The 15,534-nt window shown below is 42.0% G+C and overlaps 1 protein-coding gene across 1 annotated transcript; it reads right to left on the bottom strand.

Moving 5' to 3' along the window:
- Positions 1–22: 22 nt before the first annotated feature.
- On the bottom strand, positions 23–14,701 carry fscn2b (fascin actin-bundling protein 2b, retinal). Its single transcript, XM_047377703.1, has 7 exons — positions 13,745–14,701; positions 13,347–13,445; positions 12,531–13,257; positions 1,324–1,480; positions 881–1,002; positions 625–792; positions 23–533 (listed from the first exon to the last, which is right to left on the bottom strand). Exons 2-7 carry the CDS (start codon positions 13,437–13,439, stop codon positions 328–330), a joined length of 1,473 nt encoding a protein of 490 aa, XP_047233659.1. The 5' UTR covers positions 13,440–13,445; positions 13,745–14,701; the 3' UTR covers positions 23–327.
- Between the last annotated feature and the right edge of the window lie 833 nt (positions 14,702–15,534).

Below are 15,534 nucleotides of genomic sequence, written 5' to 3'. Positions count from 1 at the left end.
GATTACATGTGAATATTTCCACTTGTGAATAAATGCCTTTATTTCTGTAGTTTCAGACATTAACTCATGCTTGCATCAAATATCTAAAAGGATAACACTAAACTAATGTCTATTTATAGTAATTCTGGGCCTACAGATCAAAATCTTGTAAATACATCTGCTGGTTGATTATACTGCATGGTCAGTTCTCCCATTTTCTTCACCTGCATGTCTTCAAATCTGAGTCTCAGGATAGTTCTTGTTTATGGTGACATGGAGATTTCTTGGTGAAAACCCCAACCTTTTAGAAGAGTTGGGTCTCATCTGTGAGCTCCATGTTGGTTGGATTTAGTACTCCCACAGAGCAGAGCTGCAAAGGCTCAGTCCATCTCCCTTGAGCATGCCTCCCTGGTCTCCATGTAAGTATTTGCCGTTTTTGCCTCTGATAGCAAGGCGGCCACGCTCCAGGAGCTCCAAAGTGAAGTCCTCTGGAGATTCGCCATCCGAACACACCAGCCCGGCACTGCTTACATACCAGTATCGCCCATCGGCACCTGTAACGGCACAAAAAAACCCCCCAGTGGGGTCAAAAAGCAGCAAGTAGGAGAGTAGTGAAGCTGCAGCATGGGTGACCTTTAATATGACCTTTAATATGGTACGCTCCGTTGCTATACTGCAGGGTGAAGATGTCATAGACAGATCTGCTAGCGTCCAGCGTGTTGGAGTTCCTGTGGTGGCAGATGAACCCATTGTTCCCTCTGAGGATCAGCATGGGCCGGTTGATCAGTTTCAAAGTGAGCTGCTCGTCCTCTCCTGGAAAAAAAAAGGAGCAGCAGCACAGCAAGGGTTAGAGTCTGGGTCAGAGGAGATGAGATCCAAGAGAAAAGAGGCAAGAAGTCACCTATGGTGTCACAGACTGCAAGTAACTGGCCATTCTTCTTGGTGCAGATGTATTTGCCATTGCTTGCTTTTATTGCCACCTTGTGGCTGAGCCATTCCACTGAAAACATGGTGTTTGCAGATCTGTGGTTAAAAAGCATAATGTAAGCTTCTCATAGAAATATGTTATATATGTCAGATTCATTGAAAAAAGAAAGATTTTGCAGCCATAATGCAAGTGTCTAGCATTGTATTTCTATTCTTTCTTACCAGATGACAAGAACATAATCCCCCAGCTGCTTCTTTGCAGACAATAAAGCATTTTGTTTTATGACAATCGTAATACTCTGCTCAGTATGGGGTTTATTTTAGTGTTTTTTCCCAGCAACAGCTAGTAATAGTGCACATACACATGTTGGTTGTACCAACTTTTTCTGTACATCTGATACAGCAGCAATCACTTACACTTCTGTGGCTGTACTCTGGATGCCTCCGTGAGCCACCAGAGCCCAGTAGTAGCCTTGGCTGGTGCGGAACGTGCACATCTTGGTTTCCCTGTCGAACTCCATCTGGAATGTCTCCGTGTCAGTTTCATCTTCTTGATTGGCAGCGAGGCTTACTCCTGGGAGGGCCAGAGAAATGACACATGCTGTCATTATCTGGTTAAAATGAGAAGAACCTAAAACAGCACTTTTCTGTTTCTGATAACCTCTAGAGCTCAAGCTGCTTTCTGATGAGAGATCAACACAAAATCTAATTTCTCCATTAAACTAGTTTATATATTTAAGCTTAATGTCTGTATGCTGTAAAACTCATTGTTTGTGCACATGAACTAGGCCAATGAAGCAGATTCTGACAAATAAGAATCTTTTTTCACATTTCAGCACGTTTATCATTTAAGACTAACAATCATTTATGTTTTTATATTCATAGACACATGAGAAAAGTCAACAATACAAAATAGCTCAAGGTTTAATGTGTTTGCTTTATGCTAATTGTGTCTTTAGAGCAAAAAAGACATTTGATGACAATCATATTTTTGAACTTAGATTCAACAGACTTAAACTTAAGGAATAATTTTATCCAACTCTTTTGGCCTTGTTTACTCCCAGGACCTTTGATTTGTCCCAGGGTTTAGGATTGGGGTCAGGCATTGGTGCTCCATTCTAGGTGAGCACTTTCTATTTGCAAGGGGAGAAACACTCCCTTAACATAGATGTCTGACTTGATAAATTGGAGGTTCCTGGCTAACCCCAATATGGTTGAATATGACAGCTGCTCATGTACAATAGTGAAAGTCGTAGAAATACATTGTTTTTGCATTTCAGACAGTTCTTTTTATCTCATTCGGCAGTGGCAAAGATAATAAGATACAATCTCTGTTTATGAGAATTTCCCCTTACTGTTTGAATGTATAAAAAAGGAGAGACTTATTATTGTCTTGTATTGCTAATATAAGCTAGCCTAGTCACTGGGCACAATTAGCAAACCCCACTGGTTCTCCAGCATTCAACTAGAACTCAGTATCAGTACTATTTGCAACACCAGCTGATATCAGTTTTTTCTTCAATTTTGTGGATTTAAGCACCGAAGAAACATGCTCACAAATAGTGATTGTGGAGCACCATGTGTCCCTTGTTACTTTACATTCTGTATTTCGATGCATTCTATTGTTGCATTCAGTTTTCCATGGAAATCGGAGGCTAGATCTGGGAATGACATCACACACAGGAAGAGCGCATCCTGACAGTACAACCATTTAAAATCCAAAGTGTTACTCTCAAATGAAAGGAACTGGGTAAGGATGCGTAGGAACAACACAGGAACTACCAAGGCCCAAGCCAATCATGACCAAACACATAGTGAGGGTCTGCTAGAAACATCTGGCAGAGCCCTCGGCCAGGGATGTATTCAACTCCCACCTCCGGGAGAGCTTTGACCAGATTCTGGGGGATGTTGGAGACAAGTGTTGGAGATGTTGGGATGTTGGAGGCAAGTGGACAATCTTCTCCACACCTGTTGTCGATGCTGCTGCCCGTAGCTGTGGCCATAAGGTTTGTGGTGCCTGTTGCCGTGGCAATCCCCGAACCCGGTGGTGAACGCCAGCAGTGAGGGATGCTGTCAACCTGAAGAAGGAGTCCTATCAGCTGTGGTTGACTTGTGGGACTCCTGAGGCAGCTGACGGGTACCGTGAGGCCAAGCGTGCCACGGCCCAGGCTGTGGCACTGGCAAAAACCCGGACCTGGGTTTTTGCCTCTGCCAGTTGTGGTGGCTCGGGTATCCATACCAGATGCCTACTGGACGCCTTCCTCGGGAGGTGTTCCAGGCACATCCCACCCCGGAGGAGGCCCAGGGGACGGCCCAGGACATGCTGAAGGGACTACGCCTTGGGCTCCCCCCGGAGGAGCTGGAGGAGGTGTCTGGGGAGAGGGACATCTGGGTGTCTCTACTGAGTCTGCTGCCCCCGCGACCCGGTCCCGGATAAAGCGGAAGACGACGAATACGAGTACGAGAGCCATGCTTCCAATTTACGTGAAATTATCTGTTCGGTTATACTTTTTGTTCCTTTGATTCAATTGTAATTTTTCCAGCTTTAATTCAATCAGTCATATGTTAGCTTAGTTCAGATTGGTCAGAAATGGTCAAAAATGGTTAATTCTCTGTCTGAGGTGAGCAGAAGTTGCAGCTGGGAATACATTTTATGGAAGAAAAATGTTCAGAAAAAGAGTAACGAGAAAAACGTCACTTAAATATACACAGAAAAAGACACAACTGCAGATGTGCACAGCTTTAGGTATAAGTTCCCAAATTACGCTTTAGAACGGACCACAGGTCCGAAACATAAAAATTAAATTCAGTTTTATTTATATAGCGCCAATTCACGTCATCTCAAGGCATTTCACAAAGTGTTTGGAATGGTGCGGGGTTGTTGGGGAGGTTAGATTAAACTACTGAGTGTTAGAGTTTGGCCGTTTTAGAATAGGCTACGAAAGAACAACTAAGCGCCTGCCTGTTTTACTTGATTATGAAGTCAATCAATGGCATCTCTATCTGTGAATTTGTGGACAATCAGTACATGCTATAAAGAAAGAAAATATGACTTCTCATTAGAAAACCTTTGAGGTTAAAGCAAGAAAATAGTAATTAAATACAATAAAAAAGGCAATGCAGGAAAGATTCACCTCATTTGACACGAGGTTCTTGTTAGAGTATAAGATTACAGTGAGAACAGTCCCTGCATCATTTATACCTAAAGAAAAATCACACCTTTAAAACATTTCAAGCAAATCTCTCAGAAAGCAATTATTTATCATTTCTGTTAATTATGCATAAAAAATAAACAGATGTTTATGTCCCAGAAACAACAGTGACACCCTTTCATCAACATGGTGTGCATGGTGTAACATCCTGGTGCAGAAAAAAACAGTTAGCTTTATGATCAGTCTGCTCTTCTTCATCTGTTTAGCTGTCTTTCGCTCCTAGATGAAGCCTCGGAAGGAGCTACAACCATTAATGTTTCAATTTTCTTTCCCATAGAAAGTACTCCTGGATCAGTGCTTTTGTGTTCTCTTTGTGTCTCTGCTCTGTTCTCTCAAACCCCCAGTCGGTCGTGGCAGATGGCCGCTCACACTGAGCCTGGTTCTGCTGGAGGTTTCTTCCTGTTAAAAGGGAGTTTTTCCTCTCCACTGTCGCTACATGCATGCTCAGTATGAGGGATTGCTGCAAAGTCAACGCCAGTGACTGTCCACTGTCTCTACATGCTCATCCAGGAGGAGTGAATGCTGCAAGTCACTGACTGGATGCAATCTGCTGGGTTTCCTTAGATAAAAAAACTTTTAACTAATTTGTATAATAAACTGAACCTGACTGCACATTTTGATAGTTAGGATTAATTGGAATGTATGAACCTGACTTGAAATCTGTATGACTGGATTGAATTGACTTGAGGTGACATGTGTTGTGAATTGCGCAATATACGTAAAAGAAAATTGAATTATATTGAATCTTGTAAGAGCTGCACGGTGGCGCAGCTCTTACAAGATTCAAGGACCTTCCTGCAGCAAGAAGGTCCTTGGTTCGACTCCTGGCTGTGGGTTTTTCTGCATGGAGTTTGCATGCATGGGTTCTCTCTGGGTACTCTAGCTTCCTCCCACAGTCCAAAACCATGACTGTTAGGTTTATTGGTCTCTCTAAATTGCCCTGAGGTACTAATGGTTGTGTGCATGGTTGTTTGTCCTATGTGTTGCCCTGCAAGGGACTGGCGACCTATCCAGGCTGTACCCCACCTCTCGCCCATAGGCCGCTGGAGCACCAGCTCCCCTGCGACCTTGTATGGAAGAAGTGGGTATAGAAAATAGATGGATGGATGGATGGATGGATCTTCTAAGAGCTTTACCAGCTATTTCTTAACTATATTTCACATATGACCTCTGTTACAGGCATGAAGATAACCCTCTGAAACATCTTAAACAGATTGTTACATTGTAAGAGATTAACGTTTGCCACACCACCAGATTGCAGAGGGCCAAATCCTTAATTAGATGAATCTCAAAATATCCCCCAAACATTTTCTTAATCCTTTAACAACACTAATCTCTATGCCTCTTAACTCTTCCTGCTCTTGTTAGTTTTACCTGTTCCCTTCCCCCGCATCTTTGTCCATACCCCTGACACCCTAAAGTCCCATCCCAAACCATTAACCCACTCGTAGCCCTGGCTGTCTGCTGTCTTCACAACGGGGCTCAGATATAATCAGCTTTAGAGTACTGCCTGCTCAATCCTTTCAAAAAAAAAGGAATAAAGACACAAACAGGAAGTGAGAGGGGGATTGTATGGACCACACTTAGCAGATAATTAAAACCAATCCTAAACCGTAAGGTGAAAAACTACAGCTGATCAAACATTACGGAGATTACTTAACTTCTAACACAATTTCTCAGACCCATTAGGGAGATATAGGTAATTTAACCAAAGTTAACGTCAACTTTATTTCTATAGCGGTTTAAACAAACAGCAGTCGTACGGCTCAGCTACGAGGGATAGACTATAACTACATGAAACAATAAAACCAAAAATCAAATAAAATAACATGAAATCAATATAAAATATGTCAGGCTGTACCCAAATTGAATCAATTTCAAACCAAAACTTTGAAAATGAATGAAACCTCAGAATAGATATGAAAGACAGTAACATTTCAATGTATATAACAGAAACACAGTTAACATTGCATATGAGCCATTTATGTGGAAAGACAGATCAATACTGAAAATTGGTCTTTAATTAAAGAGCACTTTTCATCCACAGTGAGGGCTTCACAAAACAAACGTTAATAAACCAAACCTGCTGACCGTGTCAAAAAGACCCACACTGTGGTAATTAGCTACCAGATTGTTGTTATATGGCAAAATATAATGAACAGATAATAAAAATCCCATCATATCTGAAGAAGTTCCTTTTCTAAGTTCCAGTAGCAAGTAGGTGTTCTTCAGTGATTCCTTCACCTTGTTTGCACACAAAACAACAGGGTTGAGTATTTTCAGACATTTCATACTGAATTTTTCAGAGCCATCTGCCATTTTTATCAACTGTATGTTTCAATTTGAGCCCAAATTCATTTGTTTCCTACCTACTTGACAATTTAAAGTAATTTTGTACCTTCTACTCACAGATTAAACGAAGGAACTGCTGTAATGTAGTAATAAATAAAATCTACCAGCAGGAGTAATTTTGCTTGATCCTAATCTGTTATATTTCATCAGTGTCAGGTGACCTAAATGGGTATTAAAGCTATAAATACATAAAAAACAAGGTAGCATTTTATATATAATCTTCAACTGAATTAAGTTGTTTGTGATATTTGATCATTTTTATAAAAATAAATAAATATTGTATTTATATATGTATTAAAACGTAACAAGTAACATAAACATTCCCAGGAGGACATGTGAAGCAATAACGCATGAACTTTTGAAAAGGCTACTTTTCTTCGCTCCTGCAGCAACTAGCTATGCTGGAGAGATCACTCCAGTGCCTTTAAATACTCCTTACAGCTCTACTTTGATAATCTTGCCTCCTGTTCTTGACACATCTTCTGGTAGGAACTTTTTTCTAGTGTGGTGTGAAGCCACTGTTGTTTATAAATGCTGTAGTAGGACCGACCAATGAGAACGTCCCAACAGTCTGCTGCAGAGTATAGTAAAAGGTCCTGGCCAGAGGGAACTTTGTTCTTCTTCCTGCCACCTTTATGATCATGTATTTCACTATTAGCTTGTTTGTGAGCAAACAACATGACAGAGCTGTGTGATTGTTATTGACTTCAAATGACTAAAATCTAAATTTCTGAAGCACAGAAAATGTGATGTTTTTCTTATGATGTTTCCTCTAAGATTCTCCCTTTCTAAAGATATTCAGAAAGCCTAGAGAATCTTGTCTGCTGCTTAAGACCAGGTTACATGAAAAGTCTGACTCCTTTGAAGCAAAATATAAAGACAAAAGAGGTGCAGATGACTTTTGTCAGTATGAAATTTTTACCTATGCTCAGCTTTCTGCAGATGGTTCATGACAGTGTTAATCCAATTTGTTTTAAATATTCTTTTGGGGCATTTGAAAACTGACTGCAGAGATAAGCTGGGGGGAAGAGGGGCTGATACACGACAAAGATGTCACGCTTACTGAGCTGCTGGGATGGTTTAATCAGATCTTATTCGCACCTGATAAACTAGGTATCATTAGGTCTTACAGCTGGTTAAATTATCATTGATCTTAAGTGCATCTGAAGCATAAATTTAAGTCCTTGCACTTCGTAGCCATGCCTGGGGGCCCATCACTCCCATTCTCTCTCATCTCAGCTCAATGTCATGCTTAGCCTACCTATTCCATGTGTCTATTTCACACTAATCCAACCCAGAAATGATCTTCAGACAGAGCTCAGCTGGGACCTTATAGTTGCTGTCTGACAGATGAGACAAGAGCAGGCGGTGGAAGGAAAGATGGAGGGAGAAGGAAAAAGAAACCTGCAGAGGGGGAAAGGAGATTGGATATGCTTTATGATTATATTGACAGCATTGTTGATGACCATCTTTGACACAAGAAAAAGAAAAAAGAGGGCAGTAAATGTATCAGTACACTTCCAGGTGCTCCTGAATAACACAAAGGTACCTATGATGGTGTCTTATTTCAGATCAAAGGCCAGATCTAGCTCCCATTCCTCAGGTTGTTCTACCTACAAGTCTGGAAGTGGGACAGACCTAACTAATCCATCATCGATAGTCGGCTCTGACATAAATTATTAATAGTAAGCCGATACCACCCTTCCTGCGTCCCTTATTACCTCACTCTCTCTCATCTTTTCATCCATCACAACCACACTGACAATTTTTGTCCTGGGCTTAATGTGTGTGCACATACAAAGTCAGTCCTTTAGCAAAAAGAGAGTTTCTTTAATGGGTTTAGTCATCTTGACACTGAGACTAGAGTGGACTTTGTAGACACAAGGTGAGCAGGAAGGTTGTGGCAGGCCAGCGACACACTGCATGCAATAAAGACCGACTCACTGCATTCCTACAATATAAATTATTTTAGACTTCTATATCTTAATGTTCTGCATAACAGCTGCCCATCGTTATCACAGAATCTTTTACGTTAGTACTTTTCTGCCAGAAACTGAGCCTACATGAAAAGTGCTTATTAAGCTTCTGTCACACTGTTTCATATCTTTGCATGCTTTTGGTGCATTAAAAGGTACTGTTACACAGTTACACTAAATGTGTAAGGATATGAAGGGGATTTTATGGAACAAAAATTACTGTCAATTACTTTGAAGTATGTGTGTCGCTTTTAATTAGCTCATGGTTGGAAAAGTGACAGTGCACTAGGATCAAGGTTGTTATTTCATGACATGAGCTAGAATTGTTTTGCGAGCATCTTTTGCCTGAAATCCTGAGATTTTAATGTGATTAATTTCTATGTCTAAATTCTGAGCAAAGTAGCCATGATCTTGAACCTGAGACACAACACGCACTCTTTATAGTTTATAATTTGTAATTTACAGTTTCTATTTCATTAATTAATCAAATAATAATAATACAAACATTTGTACAATCAATCCACAACTTTCATCACCTGTCCAGGGTGTATGCGGGTTATCGCACAATGCCAGTTGGAGCTCGATGCCAGCAACCCTGCAAGGACCAAGCCGCTAAGAAACACGGATGGATGGATAATGAAATGTATTTAAAATGTCCAAATCTGTTTGGTGTTTTTCTGTTGAGGTGGTATGTAAACCTCTTCCCTGACAATCACAGCTAAGATGTGCTGTTCATTGGTGACGACTGTCTCAGAGTTAAGAAACTGACTTTGAGACAGTCGTCACCAATGAACAGCACATCTTAGCTGTGAGTTAAGAAACTGACTTTAGCATTGGCCCTGTCACTAAACTAGAACTGGATACAGAGTTAAATACTTGTTCCAACACAGACATTTTATCGATCACTCTTATGTTAGTTCCTAACTTGTACTAAGTTGATATATTAATTTATGATAAACTCACATAAACACATCATCCTTACTGTTTCCAGGTTACATTAGTAGGTTAGAGCCGGACTCACAGGGCAGAACTTTTGGCTGCAGGTAAAAGGCAGCTTGGGTTTCTGAAAACAGACTCCCCCCTACGCCCTCCAGGAACTGGGACCAACTTCATCAATAATTCAAAACACCTCACCACTCGCCTCAGCAGGATGGCATGATTGTGAGTGGGCGAGCACTGCAGACAATTTATGCATTTCTTTGTGTATTGTTACTATTGGAAGGGTTAAAAACAGGACAGGGAGGAGCATGTAAGCAAACATAATTAGCATGCATAAATGTACTTAGCATGGTATCCCAAATGTTTGTTTTATACAAAACCAAATGGTACATTTTCCCCGTACCTAATCAGTTTGCAGTGTTTGCAGCAATTTGGTTCCTGCACGGAGAAACCATTGCTAACTAGGAACAATGAGCGAGAAGAGATTCAGTTACAGCATCCAGGGTTGTAGTAACTGGAGCTTGCAGACAAGAATCTGCAGCCTGGTGATGGCTGACATGATCTACAGGGGTTGGACAATGAAACTGAAACACCTGGTTTTAGACCACAATAATTTATTAGTATGGTGTAGGGCCTCCTTTTGCGGCCAATACAGCATCAATTCATCTTGGGAATGACATATACAAGTCCTGCACAGTGGTCAGAGGGATTTTAAGCCATTCTTCTTGCAGGATAGTGGCCAGGTCACTACGTGATACTGGTGGAGGAAAACGTTTCCTGACTCGCTCCTCCAAAACACCCCAAAGTGGCTCAATAATATTTAGATCTGGTGACTGTGCAGGCCATGGGAGATGTTCAACTTCACTTTCATGTTCATCAAACCAATCTTTCACCAGTCTTGCTGTGTGTATTGGTGCATTGTCATCCTGATACACGGCACCACCTTCAGGATACAATGTTTGAACCATTGGATGCACATGATCCTCAAGAATGGTTCGGTAGTCCTTGGCAGTGACGCGCCCATCTAGCACAAGTATTGGGCCAAGGGAATGCCATGATATGGCAGCCCAAACCATCACTGATCCATCCCCATGCTTCACTCTGGGCATGCAACAGTCTGGGTGGTACGCTTCTTTGGGGCTTCTCCACACCGTAACTCTCCCGGATGTGAGGAAAACAGTAAAGGTGGACTCATCAGAGAACAATACATGTTTCACATTGTCCACAGCCCAAGATTTGCTCTCCTTGCACCATTGAAACCAACGTTTGGCATTGGCATGAGTGACCAAAGGTTTGGCTATAGCAGCCCAGCCGTGTATATTGACCCTGTGGAGCTCCCGACGGACAGTTCTGGTGGAAACAGGAGAGTTGAGGTGCACATTTAATTCTGCCGTGATTTGGGCAGCCGTGGTTTTCTGTTTTTTGGATACAATCCGGGTTAGCACCCGAACATCCCTTTCAGACAGCTTCCTCTTGCGTCCACAGTTAATCCTGTTGGATGTGGTTCGTCCTTCTTGGTGGTATGCTGACGTTACCCTGGATACCGTGGCTCTTGATACATCACAAAGACTTGCTGTCTTGGTCACAGATGCGCCAGCAAGACGTGCACCAACAATTTGTCCTCTTGTGAACTCTGGTATGTCACCCATAATAAGAAACTACTCTAGGGTCAACGCGGAGTCCATCAGCACTGTGATGTGATGTCATAGCTAAACGCAGATCAAATAACCCCTGTAATTCCCACAAGACCAAAGAGTTAATACAGCATCAACAGAAATTACTGGTCATAAGTAATTGCATCACTAAGAGCATGGAGCTACATGAGAAGGTTCAAAAGCAAGGTTTTTTTTAAAGATATTAGATAACAGAGAAGTAAAACAATTACCTTATGCATTTATAATATTATGATTTGTAATTTATGATTAAGTCTCAGTAGCCACCCAGTAAGGTCTGTTCATGATTCAACAATTAGAAAGAGACTGGGCAAAAATTGACCTCTGTGTGAGAGAGCCACTACCTCCCAAGGCCAGAATCACTGTTGACCAAAGAATACATAGACCCATCTCAAATCTGCCACAAATCTTAATGATCTCCTAGAGTTTTGAGACAACATTCTTCTAGAAGCATTTCATAGAAAGAACATCAGTCAAACATGTTGGCTGTAGTGTGATGTCTTGGACTATATTCCTGCTTTAGGACCTGGAAAACTTGCTGTAATTAATGAAACCATGCTCTCTACAATAGAATCATAAAGCTGAAAGTCCCTCCATCAAATTGTGACCTTAGGGTAAGCAGTGAGATAATGATCAGAAGCTCACCAGCAAGACAACCTATTAATTGCTCAAAAATACCAAAGTGAAAATTTTGGATTGGCCTAGTCAAAGTCTAAACTTAACTCTTGCTGAGATGCTGAGATGTAACCTTAAAATGGCAAATCAGGCTTAAAACCCCTCCAATGTCACTAAAATAAAGAAGAGTGGGCCAAACTTTATCCACAGTGACTCATTCTCAGGTAACACAAGCACTTGTTGGCAGCTGGTGAAGCCAAGGTGGCCACCAGTTATTAGGGTTAGGGGGTAAATACCTTGTCTCATAGCCCCAGGTTTGGATAGAAACCTCTTTTTATATTTACTCAGGTCATCTTTTTCTGTTATTAAAATCTGTTTGATGATCTGAAACATATAGGAGTGACAAATAGCAAAACAGATGAAATGTGTAAGCAGGGAAATAGTTTTTACAGAACTGTGAATCAGTTACAGTCCCAAAAACATCAACATCATTCCCCTCTGGTGTCCTTGATGAGCCCCAACACTTAAAGTCAGCTTCATTTTTTTGTTCTTGTGGAAAGATACAACCATTCACTGTAAAGTAGATACATGCTGTAAGCAGGGTGCATTACTCACAATTACTATGCACGCCTCACCAGTCTTCGTTTCTGCTGCATTATGAATGTAAGCAGGTTAGAATGTGTCAGCACAAAGCTTGTGTGACCAACTGAAGGTCTGCCTTCGTTCATTCCATCAGATAGGTGGGATTCCGTGTGATGTTTTGGGAAGACTAACAAAATGCCCTTGGAGCATGGCTTCAATGAATTTAAGGATTTATGAGAGCAAACAGTTTTAAAGATGTGTCTGTGTTTTCTTACCCTGTCTGTTGGAGACATAACGGCCATTAGCTGCTATCAGAACAACTTGAGGGTGGCTCTCCTCCAAGTCAAACAGTTCGTCTTTGCCTGGCTTGGAGCATCGTCCTGACCTCAGGGTCCCTGTGGGCCCCATAGGAGACAAATACTTTCCCTCACAGTCTTTAAATGCAAGATTGCCACACTTTAGCTCCAGTGTGTATGCTGTGGCCCTCCCATTCTCTGTCAGCAGTTTCCCATCGCTGCTGAGGAAGCGGCTGTCGCAGGTCTTTAAACAGTACTTTCCGTCCAGGTAGACAAGAGTCAGGAGTGCTTCTACACCCCATGGAATGTTCCGGTCCACAGCGATTTCTCCATCCACCGTGGAGAGGTGGGCATAACGCTTACGGGCAACAGACAGCAGGTTGGCTTGCGGATGCAGAGCCAGGTGCATCGCCCAAAGCTCGGCATCTGTGATTATCTGAGCAAAGCAAGACAGGTAGTCCCGAGAGCCACCGAAGAAGCGGAGGTATTGCTCTGACTGAAGGGCCCAGCGGCCGTCTGACTGCGGTACGATGAGGAAGCGGCAGTCTGAATTATGGCCATCTGCCTCACAGGTGACTTTGCCATCCTTGTCGGAAGCCAAGTAACGTCCCAGGTGACTGCGTAAATACACAACTTGGGTCTCCTGGGAGTCTTGCTCTAGAGTCCATATCTGTTTTTTCTTCAGACTTGGAGCTGATGCATTCAGCTGAGACACAAAAGAGGTGTCCTTTTATTACATGATGTCTACAGATGATATGTACCACCACAACAGTTTCATCAGCTTGCATTGTTTACCTTAAAACCAAAGTTTTCTGCAGTAAGGTAGCGACCCTCATGATTGATTAGACCAAACTGTAACTTCAAGGGATGGTTTCCATTAGCAGGCATCTTCACCTTTGGATATGTAGGATCCAGAGAAAGGAACGACATGTGAAAAGTGTTGGCGATGGAGGAGAAGTTAGAAGTGGGGACAGGGGACACAGAAGAAAAAATTATGAGCAAATAAAAAGGAGAGTTTTTTTAAGCTGTAAAGAATAAGAAAAGTGTCAGAGTGAATAGTGAAATGCAAAAGCTGTAAAAGCAGGAAATCAATTTATTAAGGTGCAGTACATAAAGCACTCCCAAAACCTCAAATTCCTTCCTCCATCCATGATCATACGTTTTTTTTTACCGCAGCCTCCTAATTTACTTACTGCGGCTTTGTGGCTTTCCCTCTGCGGTTCCTGTGGCTCCAATTCCAGCTCCCCTATTTAAGTGGCTTCTTTCGTCAGGCTCCCTCTTGTAATTCTTTCTCCTTTTTCTTCTCTTCTTGCTGGCTTGCACTTTCTGCTGATCGGGTCTCCAAACTCTGCTCCACCACCGCTCCTGTTCCCTAATCAGGTTAGAGGCAGCAGACTGGAGTCAGCCTTGATCAGCCTCTTCTGTGCAGTGTCATCCCCTCTTACTCTGTGGACTAATTTTGCTCTGGACTGCTTAGCTCTGCTTCAGAAGCCCTTCTCTCGTGCTGAACAGCTTCACCCCTGTTCTTGCATGACTTGTTATTTACCCCGAAGGCTCAGTCTCTTGGTTCCCCTTGTCTAGACTTCTCTTGGGTGTTGTCCCCCCTCCTCCTTTGGCTTCTTTGCCTATACTATGTTTGGATGAATCACATCAAATAGCTTTACACTTTTCTTCACCTTTCTTAGACGTCCACACTTCTAGTTTGTGAGATGCAAGTTTAATCAAAGGTGGAGAACATCCTTAGAGGCCCTAGAAACCTGAAGGACTGCTTCGTCTAAAACATAAGCTGTCTATCACAACTCAAGCCAGCAGTGAGCGATGCTCTCCTTTGTAATTTTAAGTCTCTCCCTGCTGATTTTTCTTCCCATCCTCTCCTCTTCCCTCCGTGCCTACCTCTAACCTGCCAGGTGTATAATCCTGCCTTTCTCTTTCTCTGCACCTCATTTGGAGCTTTGCTCTTCACCTCTTTCTGCTGCACATAAAAAGAAGAGAGTAGAAACAATGCTCGCATATGCTCCCACAGTGCCAGGTAACCAGAGCACTCCCTTTGCCTTTGGGGTACTTGTCTGAGTGCAGCTCCTCTTACCTGCCTGTGTTGGGTTTGGTTACACCCCGTCTCTGATTGCAAGCTCTCTCAATCCTAATGTGAAGCGTGTCTGAGAGGCAGGGGAAGGCAAACTTTACATCTAAATTTAGGAATAGAGATGGCAGGTCTAAAGGCAATAAGCCAATAAACATGCAAGTTTTGAATGAATGAGCTAGTGTGTGTGTGTGTGTGTGTGTGTGTGTAATCAGCCTAGGCAATCAGCCTATTTTAAGTCCTTTTTGTGAGGAGTAAACAGATGTGTCTGCTCCTGAATCTATCTAATCCTCAACCCAATCATCCCAACCTGGCTAATCTCCTACAACCACTCCTCCCTAATCCTCAAACATTCTCACATACAAACATACCATCCCCATCCCCACACATACACACACACACTCTCCTCCTGTACAACCCAAACAATGACATTTGCTCTGCTTGTCATGACTATAAACATATACATTTACTCACTGACAGAGTAATATGTCACCAAACAGAGAAATTAGGTTCAGAGGAAGCTGTCAGGGTCTGCAGCAAACACCATCCACAAAAAAAGATTTACTCCTCCTGAACTGCTGCATAAACTATAGTGGACATTGCATGCCACAAAGAATGCTGACACACTCACTGAAAAAAATACAATAATTACATCCACGCTGCAAATGACAGCAAAGTGATGCTGTTTCATAAATGTTAGCCTTTCACCTGCTATGTAGTTAGCATCCGTGTTTCCAACTCCTGAGTAAGGAAAATAGTTACTGGCTTTCCTAAATCTCTAGAAGTCACTAAATGATATCATCACCTATTGCATAACTGTCCATTTGCATTTCTTACATGCTATAGGTGAGAGAATAAAACATTGTGAGAGACAAAAAGTTAGTAAAAACACCCTGAATATGT

Source organism: Girardinichthys multiradiatus, chromosome 10 (genome assembly GCF_021462225.1).
Source record: "Girardinichthys multiradiatus isolate DD_20200921_A chromosome 10, DD_fGirMul_XY1, whole genome shotgun sequence".
NCBI classification, from domain to species: domain Eukaryota; kingdom Metazoa; phylum Chordata; class Actinopteri; order Cyprinodontiformes; family Goodeidae; genus Girardinichthys; species Girardinichthys multiradiatus.
This window is presented reverse-complemented; position numbering and strand designations above follow the sequence as displayed.